Source organism: Aulostomus chinensis, chromosome 5 (assembly GCF_037954235.1).
Source record: "Aulostomus chinensis isolate RoL2024-O1b breed Wild chromosome 5, RoL_Achi_v1.0, whole genome shotgun sequence".
NCBI lineage: Eukaryota > Metazoa > Chordata > Actinopteri > Syngnathiformes > Aulostomidae > Aulostomus > Aulostomus chinensis.
In genome coordinates, this window is record NC_141324.1 from 27,248,144 (window position 1) to 27,265,318 (window position 17,175).

General features: G+C 45.0%; 1 protein-coding gene across 1 annotated transcript in view; it reads right to left on the reverse strand.

The window, feature by feature from the left end:
- The window catches only part of ak5 (adenylate kinase 5), a 61,190-nt gene that overhangs the window by 35,582 nt on the left and 8,433 nt on the right, over positions 1 to 17,175 (reverse strand). The window contains exon 5 of the mRNA XM_086204339.1: positions 9,365 to 9,478. Coding sequence (XP_086060465.1) covers positions 9,365 to 9,478 — 114 coding nt within the window. The remainder of the gene's footprint in view (positions 1 to 9,364; positions 9,479 to 17,175) is intronic.

Sequence of the window (17,175 nt, forward strand, 5' to 3'; positions counted from 1 at the left end):
CAGAGCCAAAAATAGACCGAATGCCGTTGTTTACTGAAGCGCACGCCATTTCAGCAACAGGAGTCAGTTCTGAGTCTTTCAAAACCGTCTCCATAGTGACCAGACGTGCGGCCGCATTACTCTCAAGTTGTAACTGTTAATGTGGACCAGCAATCAGACGCCACCGCGGGTGACTCTCGTGGAAGTGTTATTCCATTTATAACAGCTGAGGTGGCTCCAGAAAGGCATTATCATCCCATCAGAGCAGAGAGGAGTTTAATTAAAGAACTCTTTCACTGCTGGGAGCTCCATCTCACACGCGCTCACAGAAGCGGCACCAGCTTTTTCAAGAAAATGAACAGGTTGGTCATGTTTCATTAGCGAAAAGAGCAATGCAGGTCTTAGTGCATCAAAGTATGTGAGACTAACGAGACTCGTTTATTTCATTGGCTCATGCAGGTGGCACAGGTTCCACAGTTTTGGAAAATCTTTGTTCAGCTTTCCACAGTCTGGTTTCTTGTATTTACCCGCTAAATCAGTTTCTTGTTTAACCGACTGTCTCTACAAGCTCCCCAGTCTGTGCTCGGGTCTAATTTCACTGTCGGGTTGGACGCAGTCTTAACAAAACCATAAAACAACCAAAATAAAATATTCTTACAGATGAATGCAATCATAATTGTAAAAAAAAAAAAAAAAAAAAGGGCAGAGAAATAAACGAATGGCATTAAATCAAGCACTGAAATGTGACTTCCTGTTGCGCTGCAGAGGAAAGTCGCAAAAGCGCAGTAAACCTGATACTTCCACGGTATCAAGTCAAGCTCTTTTATTGCATAATATAAAGCATTAGAGGAATCCGTTTTTTGGTCTCAGGTTGGTACCGACCATCTCTGGTGTTACCAGTGCATCTACACGAAGAAACGATTTCAAAAAAGAGGCATCGGTCCGGACCGTTTGCCTTTGGTTAATTTTATCCCGTTCAGCCTTTGTGAGCGCGTGGAGCAGCTGAGTATCCTGCATCTCCATCTGTCTCCATAAACCTCGGCGCTCTGGTGCTGTTTCCTCTCCGTCTAGCATTTCCAGCAGATATATGCTGAGGTGCAGCTTCGCAGAAAATGGGTGGAAGGGAAGCCGGCCTTCTGGTAAAATATGAGACACTTGGGAGTCTGAAAAAAACAGGAATTATGTAACATAGCCGTTTTCATCTTCCCCCGTAGCTTCTGGAAATAATAATGTTTACCAGAGGTCTCATTGGAGGAGGTGGATGAAACAGTGTGCGCTGTAATCATTTCCCCTCAAAGCATCATTTTCTGTTTTCTGCTACATGTGAGAGGTATTTGCAATAGATTTATGACTTCCAGATCCAGCAGCTCGTCTCTTTGGCTGTTTTGTCCACTGCTTTTTATAAGCTATTAAAATAAATGCTGTATCGTTTTGTCCAATCCAGTTGACACATCACATTTGAGTGGCTGAAACCAGTATTTGGCTTCTCTTTCTTTTTCGCATGACATATGAAGATTGGAAGGTGATGGACTGCTGTGTGTATGGTGGGTTTACACTTAGGCACAGACAGTTTCACAGACGTGAATAGATGGACTGACGCATCCCTAACTGATAGGAGGGGAGGCACAAGCCTGGAGGGCAGGATGAAGGGATTCAGCGTCTCTCTCTCTCTCTCTGGGCTGCGATGAAGAGGAGCACTACGGTTGCAGCCGCTCAGAAATGGCTGCTGCTACTTCGCAAAGGGCAGCGTAGCAGCATGGGGTGATGGGAGGATGATGAAAACGGATGCCGCAGGTCCTCAGAGGACCTCTGAGCTCTGACTGCTCTGGAGACTCAACAATACAGTAATGAACATATGACGCTTAAAGCAAGACTTCATCAGGAACAAAGTATATTTTGTCTTTCAGGTCAGCACAAACAGGTGTCTTGAACTCACACATATGTTCTTCCCCCTCCTGCATTAACCCTTCGTGGTTGTGGAAGGTAGTCGGTTACTGCTAGCTTCATGCAAAAACATCCACGTATGGCTCTTCCTGTTTTCTGAGGTCACAAAGAAGTAATGCCTATTTGCAAGTTCTTGAAAGGCAAAAAGCACTTTTCAGGTTAAGTATCGCAATAAAGGTCCGATTCGTTGCTACTCTCAATAAGCTAGAGCTTCATCTCTCGAAGGAGCAGAATACAAGAATTAGGGTGCCACTGTTAACAATAACGAGGGAATGCTACCTTTCTGAACATGAGCTGGGGGTAAAATGTGATCCCAGGCTTAAGTCAGTGTCGGCTGGTGGAGAGTACTGCACCGCTGACACAGAGTTTCATCAGAATTTCCACTGCCAGGCAAAAGCTGATAGAGACCCCTTGAGTGCAGGGTCAGACCTCCGGTGCTTATTCCTGCTACGGTGCCACTCTCTCCCCTCTGCAGAGAAATCTGAATAAAGCGGAAGACGCAAGCTTCGCTCTCCCGAGGTTTTGCCTGGGTGAGAGCACGCTACCCGACACACTACCTGCGCATCTATTAGCTCTAATTCACTTCCTCGGAAGCAAAATCCCTGTGGCTTCAACAAACTTCAAATAAAGTTTCCAGATTCCGTGTGGCTTTGAAGCCCAGTGTGTTTCTTACGCTCCCTCTCCATCTGTCTCCGTCCGTCCTCCTTAATCACAGCTGTCTCTCTTCCTCTGTCTTGGCCTTTCTTCTTCTACCTGAGCTCCTCTTGGCGTCCATCCACCAGTGTGAGTGTCGTGTTGCTGACGAAGACGAGAGGACTTCTAACTTGTCTTCTGTAGCCTCAGTTGACAGAGCGCCAGGTCACTCAGGAAGGTGTTTCCAGCATCTTTAGTAGCCTTGATTCTTCTGAAGGTGATGAATATCTGGAGTTCTCTCGCTGCGCATATCGTTCTCTCAAAGAGAGAAACATAAGATTGCAGCATTAAACATTACCAGCTGCAGACTACGCTGATTTGCATCAGACTTATTTTTATCCTCATATGACAGCTGATTGAAGATGGAGACAGACGAAGCTGAGAACACTCAGATAAACGCAGACGATAAGCAAAGAATCGACTGTCAGGCATGAAACTGGATGCTGAAAGGACACACAAAGATGTCTCTTAGCAACTGAAAAGGACTCTCTTAGTAAAGGGCTAAAAATAAAAAAAATTATCTGATTAGACCTGGTGTAATTGGAGTGTAAACTAATAAAGAATGCTGTAAATGTGCTGGTCAGCCTCAATCACAAAGTAACATTAAAGCAAGAACAATTCCATGAATCACTGCTCACCTGTGCGTACTGGAGGTCGTAGGCTGCACTGTCATCACTATTTTGGCTATTAAACAGCGCACAAGTGACTTGAGTGTCACACAAATGATGAAGTTTATCAATAATGGGATCCAACTATTGTTTCTGATCCTGTCATGTGACCATAGGATAAATGTAAGATGTGTCCGGCCTCTCTCAATCCTCTGAGCAGAGTTCTCCATCAGCAGGTGTGAACTGGAGGCTGACCGCTCACTATCTGACCTCACGCTTGTGAAGCGACCACACGGTCTCAGCCCCCGTAATCCATCAAAGCACAACGATACCGTCATATTTTTCCTCCCCCCCTTCAAATCTTTTCCTCTGAGGCACACAAAGGGCCTTTCAATAAGCAGTTAATTCACTCGTCCATCCCGGGGCGGCTGCATCTCTGCAGCATTGTCTGAGGGGCCGCCGGCTCACAGCCAATCAGCAGGTGATTCTACGAGTGGTCATTAAGCGGTTGCTGGGACGCGGTTATGACAGCAACGGTATACATGTGTTATCAGCTCCATCGCATCTCCGGTGAACTTCCCCAGGTCCTTATCTAACCCCGGAGCCCATTTGTGCATCAACCCTTGAAGCAATTATTTTATGAGACAATTAAAAGAATACTGTGACAGTTAAAAAAAAACAACAACAACAATTTAATTTCCTGTTATCCACTATGAAACACCCTTTACCAGGAGGAGAGATGGGCTAACGTTTTAATTTTCAGATTTCCAGGCTCCTTGAGTGTGGAAATGCAGCAATTACTCACCAGCTGGGTGTTTAGTTTTTCTCCCTTTACATCTTAATCACTTCCAATCTGCTCCAACAGCTGGAATTGCTGATAGTAAGCATTGTGACGGCCCCGTGGTTCTAACCAAGAATATATTATTGTCTCGTAAGAAATGCCTCTGTACACCAGCCAGCCTCACACACACGATCTAAATCCGTCGTTTTGTTTCTTTGGGCAGTTTTTCTGACAGCCAACATGTTCTGAGCTTCATCTGCTGCCAGCCGAGGTAGACCGGGAGACGGCGGCAACCACATTACGAGCTCCCATTACACCGTGACTTGGGCTCTTTACAATTACCGGAGAGACGAGAGAATATGACCGAGACACAAGACAGGCTTAGCCATCCTCTGCAATTAGGGTGATGGGCCACGAGAAAAAAATCAATACACGGTGCCAGAAAGAGTTTGCTGTAAAATAGTTCAGGTATGTGTAGGAAAATAAGCAGGCTCTCATTCCTGTTTAGACCCGACCATGCATGGAATGTGCGACTGGTGATTTTTGCTCTAATAAAAACTGCATTGACGGGCGGTGTCTGGTTTGGCATCATCATATTCCTCCTGTTGCTTCTAATTAGCAGTTGGAAAAATCAATCCATTCCGGAAACTCTCATCTTGTCTTGGTCAGTCAATCGGTCTGAGACGTTCAGTTTACAATCGCGAGACAGTAAGAAAAGAAAAGCAGAAAATCCTCCTTGTATTGTGTGGTTGCTCATGTGTTGCTGCATTTGCTGCCCAACTATAAAAAAGCGGCTTGTTATTTTTCCGCTGATGAGACTTGCAGCTTTACATCTTAAGGTCACGAAGCTCCATAATTGCTCAAAAAACTACAAAAACCATATCAGCGAGCCCCAACTTGCAGTGTGCGATTGTCCTCACAGAACATCAAATGTATTTTAGTCGGTAGAAGAAGAAAACAAAAACCACCTCAGCTCGTGTTCCAAGAAATGTAGAGCACCAGCTGTTTCGGGAAATTACCTTTTTTTTTTTAGCTTTTCCAGGGAGGTTTTCCGCTGGCTGAGTGGTTGTCTCTTGTTTATCAGAAAATATGAACACTACTAATCTGATTTTCACAAAAATTGTGGGAAACCATTGCTTTTTGTGTCAGATCCATTCCGAAGTGGAAAAGCTGATGGTTTTGCGGCGAGCGTGTGCTCTAGAGAGCGCCCTGGAAGTTCAAGAAGGAAGACATGTAGATTTACACCGTGATGTAGATGTATGCGTTCGATAGGAAGGATTTTGCGTGAGTGCCAGAATATTGGAACTTTTAAGTACTGACCAACGCATGTTCTGCAATTTGTCCTGTAGGCCCATTCAAAATCTTCTTGTGAATGTTGCTTTAACGCTCGTGACGGTCGCTGTAATTGGCGTGAAAAGAGAGATACGATAGCAGAGAGCCAGTGTGTGTGTGTTCAGACGTTTGCTGAGCTGAACTAAGTGCAGCAGACTGACTCTGTGCTGGCAGCTAATTGGCCCGGGCTGCCCACATTAGCAATCAATTTACATGTTTCAACTGGAAATATGTCAAGTGAAAGTAGCGCATCTTTCCCTTAATGGTACCGCCAGAGGAGCCCCATCTGGTTTCCTCTGCAGGAACCCACAAATACTCTTTTAATCGCCTCTCGGCGGCCGATAGGAAGCCACAGTTCGCGCGTTGTGCTGCTGATTGACATTCAAACTCACACACTGCTTCAAGGCTTCCTTGCGCAGTGCATCAAGAGAACAAATGAGCCTGTATACATCAGCCTTGTGGAACAACTCCGGTATACCGAGGACAGATGTATAGGAGCGCAGGTTACGTGATGCTCAGTAGCCCGGAGATGTATGGATTCACTTGGTGAATGGTTCATTTACGATCAATCTCTCCAGGAAGTCGCGGTCCTGTGAGATCTCCCACAAATAAAGTAGGACAAATGAAAGAATGCTTGCCAAGATAAGCAACAGCTTCATATTTCTCAAAAAGACGAACAGCAGCTGTTGTGTGCAGCAGCAAGGACACGAGATCGAGCAGAGTGAGACACGCACACAGACAGTCTTTTGGGACTATTTCCAGGTAACTATCCCCTCACCTTCGCCGTCACAGTAGAATGCATGATTCTAGCACCCTCAACTACCCACGAGGGTGGTTTGTGGTTGTGTACGATGCGGGGCCAAATCACGTTTGACCTCACCATTGCGTGTTCTCCCTGTTTACAGACAGCGAGCTCAACAAGAACCCACGCACCTTCGCAAGTGCTACAAAGAGCCCGGCGGATGAGGAAGACTTGACCCGGGAGCTGACCTTTCGCAGCAGCACTCGCCCCAAGATCGCTTCTCCGACTGGCTCTATTTAAAAAAAATGACCTTAACTGCAGCACTACAGCTATCAAAAGATTCACATCCGGGTTAGGCAGTTGCAATATACAGAAAACATTCAAGCGGAGAATTTGACTCTCATTTTTACTCTCGCAGGAAATTCTAAGTTGGTTAAAAAAAAACTAAAAACAACCAGGAGATTTGCTCAGATATTATAGATTTCAAAATGATGCAGGAACAGCAAAAGTCTTTGGGATCACTTCTGCTCATACAATCAAAGAAAGACCTTAACAGTCCTTTACCAAAAAAAAAAAAAATCCTTTTTGCAATGTTGTGGTGTTCCCTCTGTATTGTTTTAGTCTCAGGAACTGCTTTGATGTTACTACCCCCCCCCCCCCCCCCCATGTTCTTACATGTTGCTGGCTTTCTTGTACTCATGCTTGCTGCAATTCAATTGAATTCTTATCTCTTGTTCTCTTTTCAACAATGCATTGTGATGTAATGCCATTCAGGCTGCCTGCTGTTAACTGGTCAGGGAAATTAGCCATGTCAGCTAAAGTTTCCCCTTTTTTTTCTGTTTCCGTTAATTGATGGAGTTTTTCCACAACGCTACAAACAAATGGCCTCTCTTCATTAGGTGCCTTTTCTACCTTGGCGGTCCTTTCTTTCATTCACTGTTGATGCTGCCTTGCAATGCACCAAACTACTCATCAGGAGAAATCAGGGGTTCCACATCTCGCTGAAGGAGACTTCAACGAGGTCATGGGGATGAGTGAGGATTGAACCAGCTAGCCACTCCAGCTCTGAGCCACGCCGCCATCTCGAATGAGAGGGCATACATAGATCTCCGCCAAGGCAATATGGCGTCATCAGAACCCGATCGATTCCACAATCCAGTCAATTGTACGTCAACCTCAGTTCTGTTGTCCTGCTGACGGACAAACCTACGCTGACCGTCTTTGCAGAGGTCAAAGTTATCAACCTTGTTGAAGTGGTCGTTGAGACCCTGGGGTTCCTCCCTGCCATTCCTGTGACGCGGCTGAAATGACTCGTCTCTGCGGACCCTCTCTACAATCCTCTCCTCTGATCAGGAACTGCTCATTTAAAGACTTACATCTTGGACTTTTAGCCTTCCGGCTGTAAAGCAAAAGCTCAGCTGAGATAGAAGCTAACACTTCCACATGTTAAATACAGCTGGTTCCATAACCTCCGAGATTCAGACGCTTCAGAGACTCTTGAGGACTGAGAAACTGACAACGCTGTCAGGAGGCTTCATCGATCCGGGCGAGCCTCACTCAAGGACTCTGGTAGGAGAGACGCTTGACAACACAAAGCCAGTCCGAGGACAGCCTCCTCCCTCAGTGTGTCCCAAATTACACACTTCAGGAAAAATAAAATATAACTGGGCAGCGAGACAGAAGACAAACCTTTCACTGTTGAACGTCTGATCAGCAGCGGCAGCCAGAAGACGCTGACTTGCAGCACACGTTCAGGGTGTTTTTCTGAGGTTTTCCTCTACTCAAGTGTATTCATGATAGTTGTTTTGAAAATGATTTTTATTAATTCGGATATAGAAGTGTTCCTTGAGCAAGTCCCTTAAAAATGCAACGTGCTGATACAAAAGTATTTTTACTCTTGAAAATAAATTTACTTCATTTTGACTCTATGACCTTTTTTTTTTTAATTTTATGAAACGGTCATCACGACTGTCCTCACAGCTCACATACTGGGAGTGAACCCAAGGAGGTGACTCTTCCAATGCGCAACGAACCAATTTACATATCTGGCTTGTGCTTGCCGGCGCCTCGCACAAAATCTCATTGCGTTGGACTCGCATAACAAATTCTGCTGCATCTTCATCACAAAATGTGTGCGACTGAAACTTGTCTGGATGCCAAAACAGGCTGTGATGAATTCCAGCCAGCTTGAGACGTGCAGAGCATCGAAGAGAGGCACCAATCACAGTTTAGACCGGACTGTGTTTCTCTGTCCTCTGTTTAGTAGTTTAGTTGTTCGGCCGATTGATTGATTCACTTTTTTTTTGGGGGGGGGGGCACAGTCTTGTTGGTGGACTTAATTAACCAAATACATCATTTCGCTCTCATGTTGTTCCACTTACACACAAATTCCTTCAGACACACAATGCGAAAGCCAACAGTTGCATGAGGCTGTTGTCACATAAAACCACATTTACAGCAGAGAGTAAAAATACTGAGATACCTCTGGTGTACATTAAAATATTTTGATGAAAATGGATCAAAAGAGGCGGTACTTGTGTCTTTTTTAATTCCCCTATCTCAGGATAAAGGGTTACTCATCTTGTTATCTTGAGATGGCAACGCTTTCCAACTATATGTCGGTTTAAATTGGCATCAGTAACATGTAATGCCAGGATGTGGGGGATTTGTTTGTCCACAGATGTTTTTTTAGGATTTGATGAGCTTCTCCTTCATCTCATTGCACACCTCCAGACATCTGAAGCCAGCAGGGACGGTGTTAATAATCTGGAGCTTCTGATATATGAAGCAGAGGAGCAGGACTTTATATCACGGAGAAAAATAGAAGGGTTCAAGCAAAAGTGGTGTTTCATGTTTTACCCTTGAAATACTAAACAGTAGGGACGCTGCTGTGTATTATTCATCACCAAACCACGTGACCGGTTATTTATGATCCGGGTTTAACTGTATACGAGGCATCACCACATAACTTACTCCTTTTCTCCAATGATGGTTGACTGGACTCATCTGTAGGAAAACCTTCTCTCAGCCTCTGGCTGCAGATTTGTAGTGAGCTCACGGTTCTACGAAGATTCGCTTAAGATCCTGTGACTGGCGCAGCTTTGTGTCGCTGCGCGTACCTGCGCAACCATGTTGTGCTTGCTGTCAACGGTCTCACAACTCTGTAATTCTTGTGTGTGCAAAGCAAATGTGCAGTCATGACTAAAGCTAAGTAGGCACACAAACATCTGGATTAACCATTCAATCATTCATTCCAGTGACGTTGACAATCTCACAGACACTTACCTGGTCCTCAAAGGACAACGCCTGTCCGACGTCTCGAGGGAAACCATCGATGACGATACCGTTAGCATCTGGGATCTTCATAATCTTCTGCTTGATCTCAGTTATTGTGGTCTCCTGAAAAACAAAAATTGACATACTGTATAATTGGTGACTCACATGGTGTGTAAATGTCAAAGGAGCATTAAGCTGGATGTTATCCCTCCAAAGAATTTGCATATTTGCAGGGAGTTAATTGGACCTTTCATCAACGTAAAATACCTCAGCAACAAGCCAGTTGCTGGGCTGTTTGGGAGCAAAAACTCGCCGTATTTTTTCTTGTTTTTTTCATGAACAGCGTGGAACAGAGTGAGCAGCTGTTCTCATAAGATATCATAATTAGACATGAAAAACAATACACTCAAAATATATAATTAGCTTCACCGGCGAGATCGTGAAGGTGCAGATTAGTTCTGTTTATGCAGCAATTCCCAGTAGAAATCCATCCAAGTCATAAATTAGTTTAAACCCACTTGAATATTAAAAAAGGGGAAGGTGACTTGGAGCCATAAATAGGTGAATCATAAACCGTGACAGCACACCAGAGGATCCACAGCATAATTTATCTATTTATTCAGTTGGACTTTGATATGCCTGAATGCAGCAAAATGACTGTCTTGAGGGCAGGGAGTGCCAGCATCGTTTAGCATCATTTTCTTCCTCATGGCTGGAGGAGGTCAGCGTGTTCAGATGTCGAATGAATGCATCATACAATATGGCACAGATACGTGAGCCATGCTGGCGAGCTAAAAATAACATCCCTGCTTGGCTGGGGCCGACGCTGACTTACACAGACGTTTGATTTCCCTCTAGTAGAATCTGAGCAAGTGGTATAGCACAGGATTAAACCTAATCTAGAGTCCATCAAACAGATTAATGCGCAATGTCTGTGTACGATGAAATGAGAAAAGCTAATCTAAGAAAAACCCACTGATCCACCGCATGGCTCTCACAGGAATGCCAGGCATCAAACAATTGTCTCCAGTACAGTAGAGACCATCCACCTACCGCTCTGTAACAAGCTGTCATGCAGCTGAAGAGACTCACTGTCCCAGAGCTCTCTCTCATTCACCCCGCTTATATGAATTGTGGCTCACAAAACAGCAGGAACACCTCTCAGCACAACCCAGCATGATTCAACAGCACCGCAGCCTCCAAAATGACCACTGAAGTACATCAGCACCCTTCAAAGAGAGCAGGAGTGGAACATTATAGTCCATATGAAGGAGGATTTTTTTTTTCAAGGCTGTTGTGCTGTACTGCATGAGCAAGTGGGTGTGATAGATACTTGCAAGTTTCCCCTTCAGCAGCGGTTCACAAACTTTTGAGAACCGCTGCTGAATGTCCTGTTCCCCCTGCGACATCTGGCCGTAGCGTATTTGTAAGCCTCCTACAAAAAGGAAGTATAAAGTGGGCCTATACGCAAAGATATGACCTTCGCTGTATGTAAACAGAGGGTTCCCTCTGGGGGAAAAAAAAAAGATTTGGTTCCGGGAAGTACAGCGTGACTCTGGTAGATCCAAACAGGAGGTCAGGCATGAGCGGCGTTGTCCCATTGGTCAGTGTCATACACGTCATTGACGTCGGCCAGGATGTGAAACATGCTGGTCATGTCAGGCTGCGGCCATCCTGGTCGCATCCATGGTTGTCGGTGGCAAAATCAAGTGAAAAATCTGCTCCGCTGCAGATTTAGTTTTCCGTTTCTCATGAATCACAAGCGGGAGCATATTTGGTGGAAGCATTTCACACCCAACAGAACAGAGAGCAGAGGCGACTAGAGTCGGACCTTCAGGGCTCAGCCCCTCGTGAGAAGGAGACAAGCACACAGCGCCTTGCAAGAATGTTCAACCGCCCCGCTAAATCACTCATTTCACTGGAAAATACATTCATATTTTTGCCTGAGCAATCCTAAAAATAGCCTTAAATCGCCGCCGCTGGAGAGCACGTCGTGTGAACTGCCACAGTGACTTCCCACCCTTCTGGTCCTCAGAAGGAAAACCGCAATCAAATATCAAGCTGACATTTGTTATAAAAAATGAACAGCTTTTCCAGAATTTCTCAACAACATGCCTGGCGTTCCCTCTGTATGTTTTGACAAGGATAGCGTTCAAAACAGAAAAGATCCAACAGCAATCTTTGATTAGGAAGTCTGTTATTTCAGGGACAAGAATCTCGGCACGGCAGACGCATGAAGGGTCGTGGCTGGATCAGACAGGGCTGTAACAACAGCAGGACCAGGGCAACAAAATGGTGAAGACTTTGTTTTAGCGAGCAGAGATCAGAGATTAAAAGTTGGAAAGAAAAGTCAACAGAGGATAAAGTTGGTGAACTTCATGGATGAGGTCAGAGGAGCTGCATCCAGCACTGGATCTCATGGGAGCTGTAAAGTTTAACTCGCTTCAGTTTTACTTCGTCACGTATCCGCTACACCAAACCATGAAAGCACGATCTTTAGTTTTAATTCAAATTTCCCCTTTCAAGATCACAAAGGAGATTGCGGTTGTTGCGGTGGCGTTCCCAGTAGAGATCTGTCAAGGACATAAATCAGCTGAAATCACCGGAGCGTCAATGGAGGCTTTAATAAGAGAGTCCAGTCTGGACGTGCACTTCACTGCGACGGCGGCTCTCTACAGCTAAGAGGACCGATTTTGGACTGATCTTTTACGTCAGCTTTCAAACGTGTCACCTAATCTCCATCGTCAGATGGGACGTCAGAACACCTCTGACCTCCAAGACCTTCAGCTCCTCCTCATGTCCCAGTGGACATTTGAGCCGAAGTTGAACGAAATCCCTCCGGGCCATCCAGAGAACTCGCCGTCACAAACCATCAGACGCAAAAACAATTCGTCTTTCTCCTGCACGGAGACAAAATGGCAGTTGTTCCACAAAATCTGCGGAACAAGTGAGTGTGTTCTTCGACATGACATTGTTTGTCAAAAAAGGGGTCTGTCCTTCTCATCTTTAGCATGCTGATGAATCTCAGTTCAGATCATCTCTTACGAGTTCTCCAGACCACTCGAAAGACGACATTGATTACTTGTTGTGAAATAGCAAATGATGCTAATAATGGAAAAAAAACAATAACGATTTTCCCCTGTGAGGAAAACAATTCGACCATTTAACCACTCACTTTATAATCTTAATACTTTTTTTTAAACAGAATCAATGCTTGTGATCTTAATAAAGTTGCTGTTCAAGGGACCCTGATAAAAAAAAAACAAAAAAACCCCAGCAACAACTGGTCTTTATAGGAGAGCCGGACTACCTCGTGTGCATCAGGGCACGATCTTCATTCCATTCCTCTTCCTCAGTAGAGAACAATTCCATTCAATCAATACCAAAATAGAGCTCCACCAAATCACGTCTTGATTGCGGTGGTCGTAAGCGCACGAATCTTTTGTGCCACGCAGCAGTTCGGTTGGTGTCTGGATGGATCCAGGCGCTGCAAAATTGAGAGGCTTTTTTTTTTATTGTATTGGTCAACCCCGAGAATCCACAAAAGATGGACAACAACCGGGAACCGACGTCTTCGTAGCTCCGTGATGAAATGTCCGGCACAATGTTGCAATACACAAACCTGCTGTTCTGCTGCATTTTCCTTTCCTGGTTTTTGATCTTTTTTTTTTGGTCTTTTTGTGTTCATCACTGCTGGTCTAATTTCTGTTTGTCCAGGGTTCCTTATGCAAATGGACTCGCACGTGCGTCCAATCTAAGATCCAGTGTGATTAATCAATACACTCAGGAGGGGAAGAACAGAATTGGCTGCCAGAGCACGTCCCATAAATCTCACATGGGATTGCCTTATTTCCCTCTGGTTGCTTTGTGTGATAACAAACATAAGAGAAAAATCAGGAAACCTTCATGTACGAGGCCCATGTTATCATGGCAAACAGAGGAAATGGTGGAGCAATTGGCAACTCCCAGAGATAAAAGCTGGAGGTGGTGATGATGATCTGGTCTACTTTGAGTCACAGGGCCTCGCAGAGCTCTGCCAGCAAGCAGCAAGTTGATTCGGAGGCTGACTCAGATTATACCCTCTGATTGCTGCAATTTTGAACAGTTTGCAACAGTGACCCGGTGTCACAGCTGAACACAGTCCAGTGCTCAACCACGTTCAAGAACTGTGTGACTTTTTTTTTCTTTTTTTTTTCCCAAACCCACTTGTGCAGCCAAATGTTTATATTTCACAAATGAAGTTAGCTGGAATTTTTCCCCCACCACCAAGATTTTCAGTTCTGATTGCTGTTCTGGCCTGGGGAGAGAAGGATCTGCAGCAAGTTTTGAATGTCTAAAAGTAGAAGCCCCCCCCCCCCCCCTCTCTCTCTCAACATATAATGTGTATGACATCCACATTTACATATTAATGTAAGAGAAAATCAAATGCTGGTGGGAATAGAACACCAGATGCCGCTTATCCTGTTAAGGGTAGTGGGGGGGTGGAGCCTATCCCAACAGCCTTCAGGTGAGAGGCGGGGTTCACCCTGGACGGGTCACCAGTCCATCACAGGGCCAACACATAGAGACAGACAACCATTGGCTCTCTCAGCCACGCCTACGGTCAATTTAGAGTCTGGATTAACCTGGTCCCCTCTTGATGTCTTTGGACTGTGGAGGAAGCTGGAGTACCAGAGAGAACCCACGCAGGAACAGGGAGAACATGGAGACTCCACAGAGAAAGATCCCGTGATTCCAGCCAGGGCTCGATTCCAGAACCTTCTTGCTGTGAGGTGACAGTGCTGACCACTGCACCACCGTGCCGCCCCATAATTGTTTCATTTTGCTTAAATGTGAAGCTACAGCTTGTTAGCTTAGTTAGCATGAAAGGCTAAAAACATAGGAAATAGCAAGGCCAGATGTCTTGTCAAAGTTAAACTTTCACAACGTCTGAGGCCCAGAAATGAGCACAATTTACCAACTGAGTTTTTTTGTCACAAACAAAGGTTTACATTTTTTTTTTTTTTTTTTGCTGTTGGAGTTCGTGTCAGGTAGCCCTAAAGGTATCCTTAACTTCAATCATTAAAAAGGGAAAAAGTTGATTAATAATTGAATCAAATATGCCAATTTCTCAGTTACTGCAGTATTTTAAAGGCTTAGAGATTTGGCTTCATCATCAGATATCAAATAATTGTCAACTAACTTCCTGCATCAAGCTGTCAATCAGTGAGATTTTTTCATTAATAACAGCACATTAATTAAGATGTCAGCTATGATGTTCCCAAGCAATGACGTGTCAGGAATCCTTTTTGAATCAGCTGAGGCAAAACCTTTGTCATACACTTCCAAACACTGCATACAGAATGAAATTAATTCTCATCTGCTTTTCTAAAAATAATCACAGGCAGAAAATAACAGAAAAGCCAAACCGCCACAAGCAACTTTATCATGTCTACTACGCCTGCAGCTTGGCCTACTTCGCTCTTATCTCACTGTTTCCTGGACTGGGATTTGGTGACTAGCCAGGAGGGAGATACAAGGTTGTGCCAAACACGCAAGTCGGGGATTGAAAATGATGAAGTAGGCAGTTACTTTGGATAATTCATGAGAACACAAACCGAAGAGTGACGGTCGAGGAGCAGGTGGGGGCTCGGGGTTCCGCGTTAAAGCCCTGGGTTTTGCTGCACCACCGATTCATCTGTGTTGACAGTAAAGAAGCCAAAATGTACCCAGAATGAGTAACACCCTCGGTTTTATAGAAAAGGTTGTGTGTGTTGTTTTTTTTTTATAAAGTTAAACGAGGGTTGAGCCTCCCCCGCCCCCCTCCCCCCTGCCACCTAGTTTCACGGAAATGGGCTGGGTAGCCTAATCCTGCTGACCGACAGACAAACAAAGAACTGGCACCGAAAAAAGAACTGCCCTGGCAGACGTAATAGGGGCTGACGGGATCTTACGGGGAAGTGTGTTATTTAAGGGACTGACCCTGAGCATGGCATCCAAACCGCTGACCAAACTAGAGGAATTCTTCAACCACCCCTTCACGGTCAGTGCTATAAAACTAAACAGAGTATAAAGCCAAAGGAGACTTTCAAAGAGTTTTGTTCAAATGTGACTGTGGGACCAGGATGGTTGGGTAGGGGAAGAGATTTCGACGGTGGGCACCATTCAGATGAGTCAGCTTAGAGTCTGACACAACTTGTGTGCTTTTGGTCTGTGGGAGGAAGCCGGAGAGAGCGAACCTACGCAGACACTGAGAGAGACACACACAGAAAGGCTCCAGCAGACCAGCGGCTTAGAAACTACAACCTGCATGCCGTGAGGTGGCGGAGATAATCACTGCACCACTGTGCAAATTATCAAAATCCATCCATCCATCGTCCATCCATCCATCCATGGTCTTCCGCTTATTCCTGTTAAGGGTCGCGGGGGGTGGAGCCTATCCCAGCGGCAACGGGCGAGAGGTGGGGTTCACCCTGGACAGGTCACCAGTCCATTGCAGGGCCAACACATAGAGACAGACAACCATTGGCTCTCACAGCCACGCCTACAGTCAATTTAGAGTATCAATCAGCCTCGTCCCCTCTTGATGTCTTTGGACGGTGGGAGGAAGCTGGAGTACCAGAGAGAACCCACGCAGGAACAGGGAGAACATGCAGACTCCACACAGAAAGATCCCGTGCCTGGGCTCAAACCTTCTTACTGTGAGGCGACAGCGCTAACCACTGCACCACCGTGCCGCCAAATTATCAAAATATCAATGGCATCAAAAATTTGTTTTCAGCCTTAATGTATAGAGCTACTTCAAAAAGTTTATTTTATGTCTCAAGTACTTCTGCATAGGCGTCCTCAATTTTTTTCCCCCCTCCTGTTCCACTCGGAGCTCCGGTGAATGAGCACGAGCAGGGGTTGAACCACCCAGTCGAACCAGCTAGCTTGTGCTCGTTCACGGTTAACGCTGAACCAGGCACATTACAGCTCGTTTGTTTGCTCAAACCAAAGTGTTTGTAGACTGCTGTGCATACAGCTGGATAGAGACGTGAATTATACTGGACGAGGAGCTTGACAGGAATAAACAAGTCATTTCTGTCCAGTTTTGCAGATGCTAGCAGTCAGCTGCTACAACGTTCAAGCTAAATATACAGTAGGTATGGCTCTTCCTTCAGTCTGGAATCCCGAAGAAGTAATGCATCTTTGTGATCAAAAGACACCTCTTTGTGAGTACCCGAAATGTAAAACACACTTTTTGGGTGAAGCGTCGCTTCACACTCGAATCGAGATGTGAGAATAATAATGGGAATTTCAGTCTTTTCAGTCGGCAGAGGCTGTTTGCCTTCTTGGTGCCAAAACCAAAAAAAAAAAAAAAAGGCAAAAAGCAATGAAAAAGAAAAATAGGGTAGTGTATGACAAAAGAAAATACTGAAAAAACTAAAAATACAATGATGTGCCTGACAACAACGCACAGTATGTGTTTTGTAGGTAGTGGGTCTGTAATTTATGGGGTTGCCCTCCTGCTCCTCCATCCTTGGCTTTGTACGGTTCGAATTTTAATCAGGCAAACAATTTTAATTTCAGGGAACTGTTGAAGATGTTCAGGTGCAACATGCATTTTTGAAACAGTGTTTGCAAGAGTGGAAGCGCAAACAACGGCAGGGGGTGGGCGCCAACTTTCTTCTAGGAGATTATCTTGCAATGGAGGATTGCCACCAAGATGAATAAGCACCCGTCTCTTGTCATATGGATGCTGCTAATTAGTTTCTTGTTACATGCATGCTGTGATAATGACCTGCGAGTGACTGAACACACCCAGCGCTCATTCTTTCTCTCATACTTTCTTTTTCACA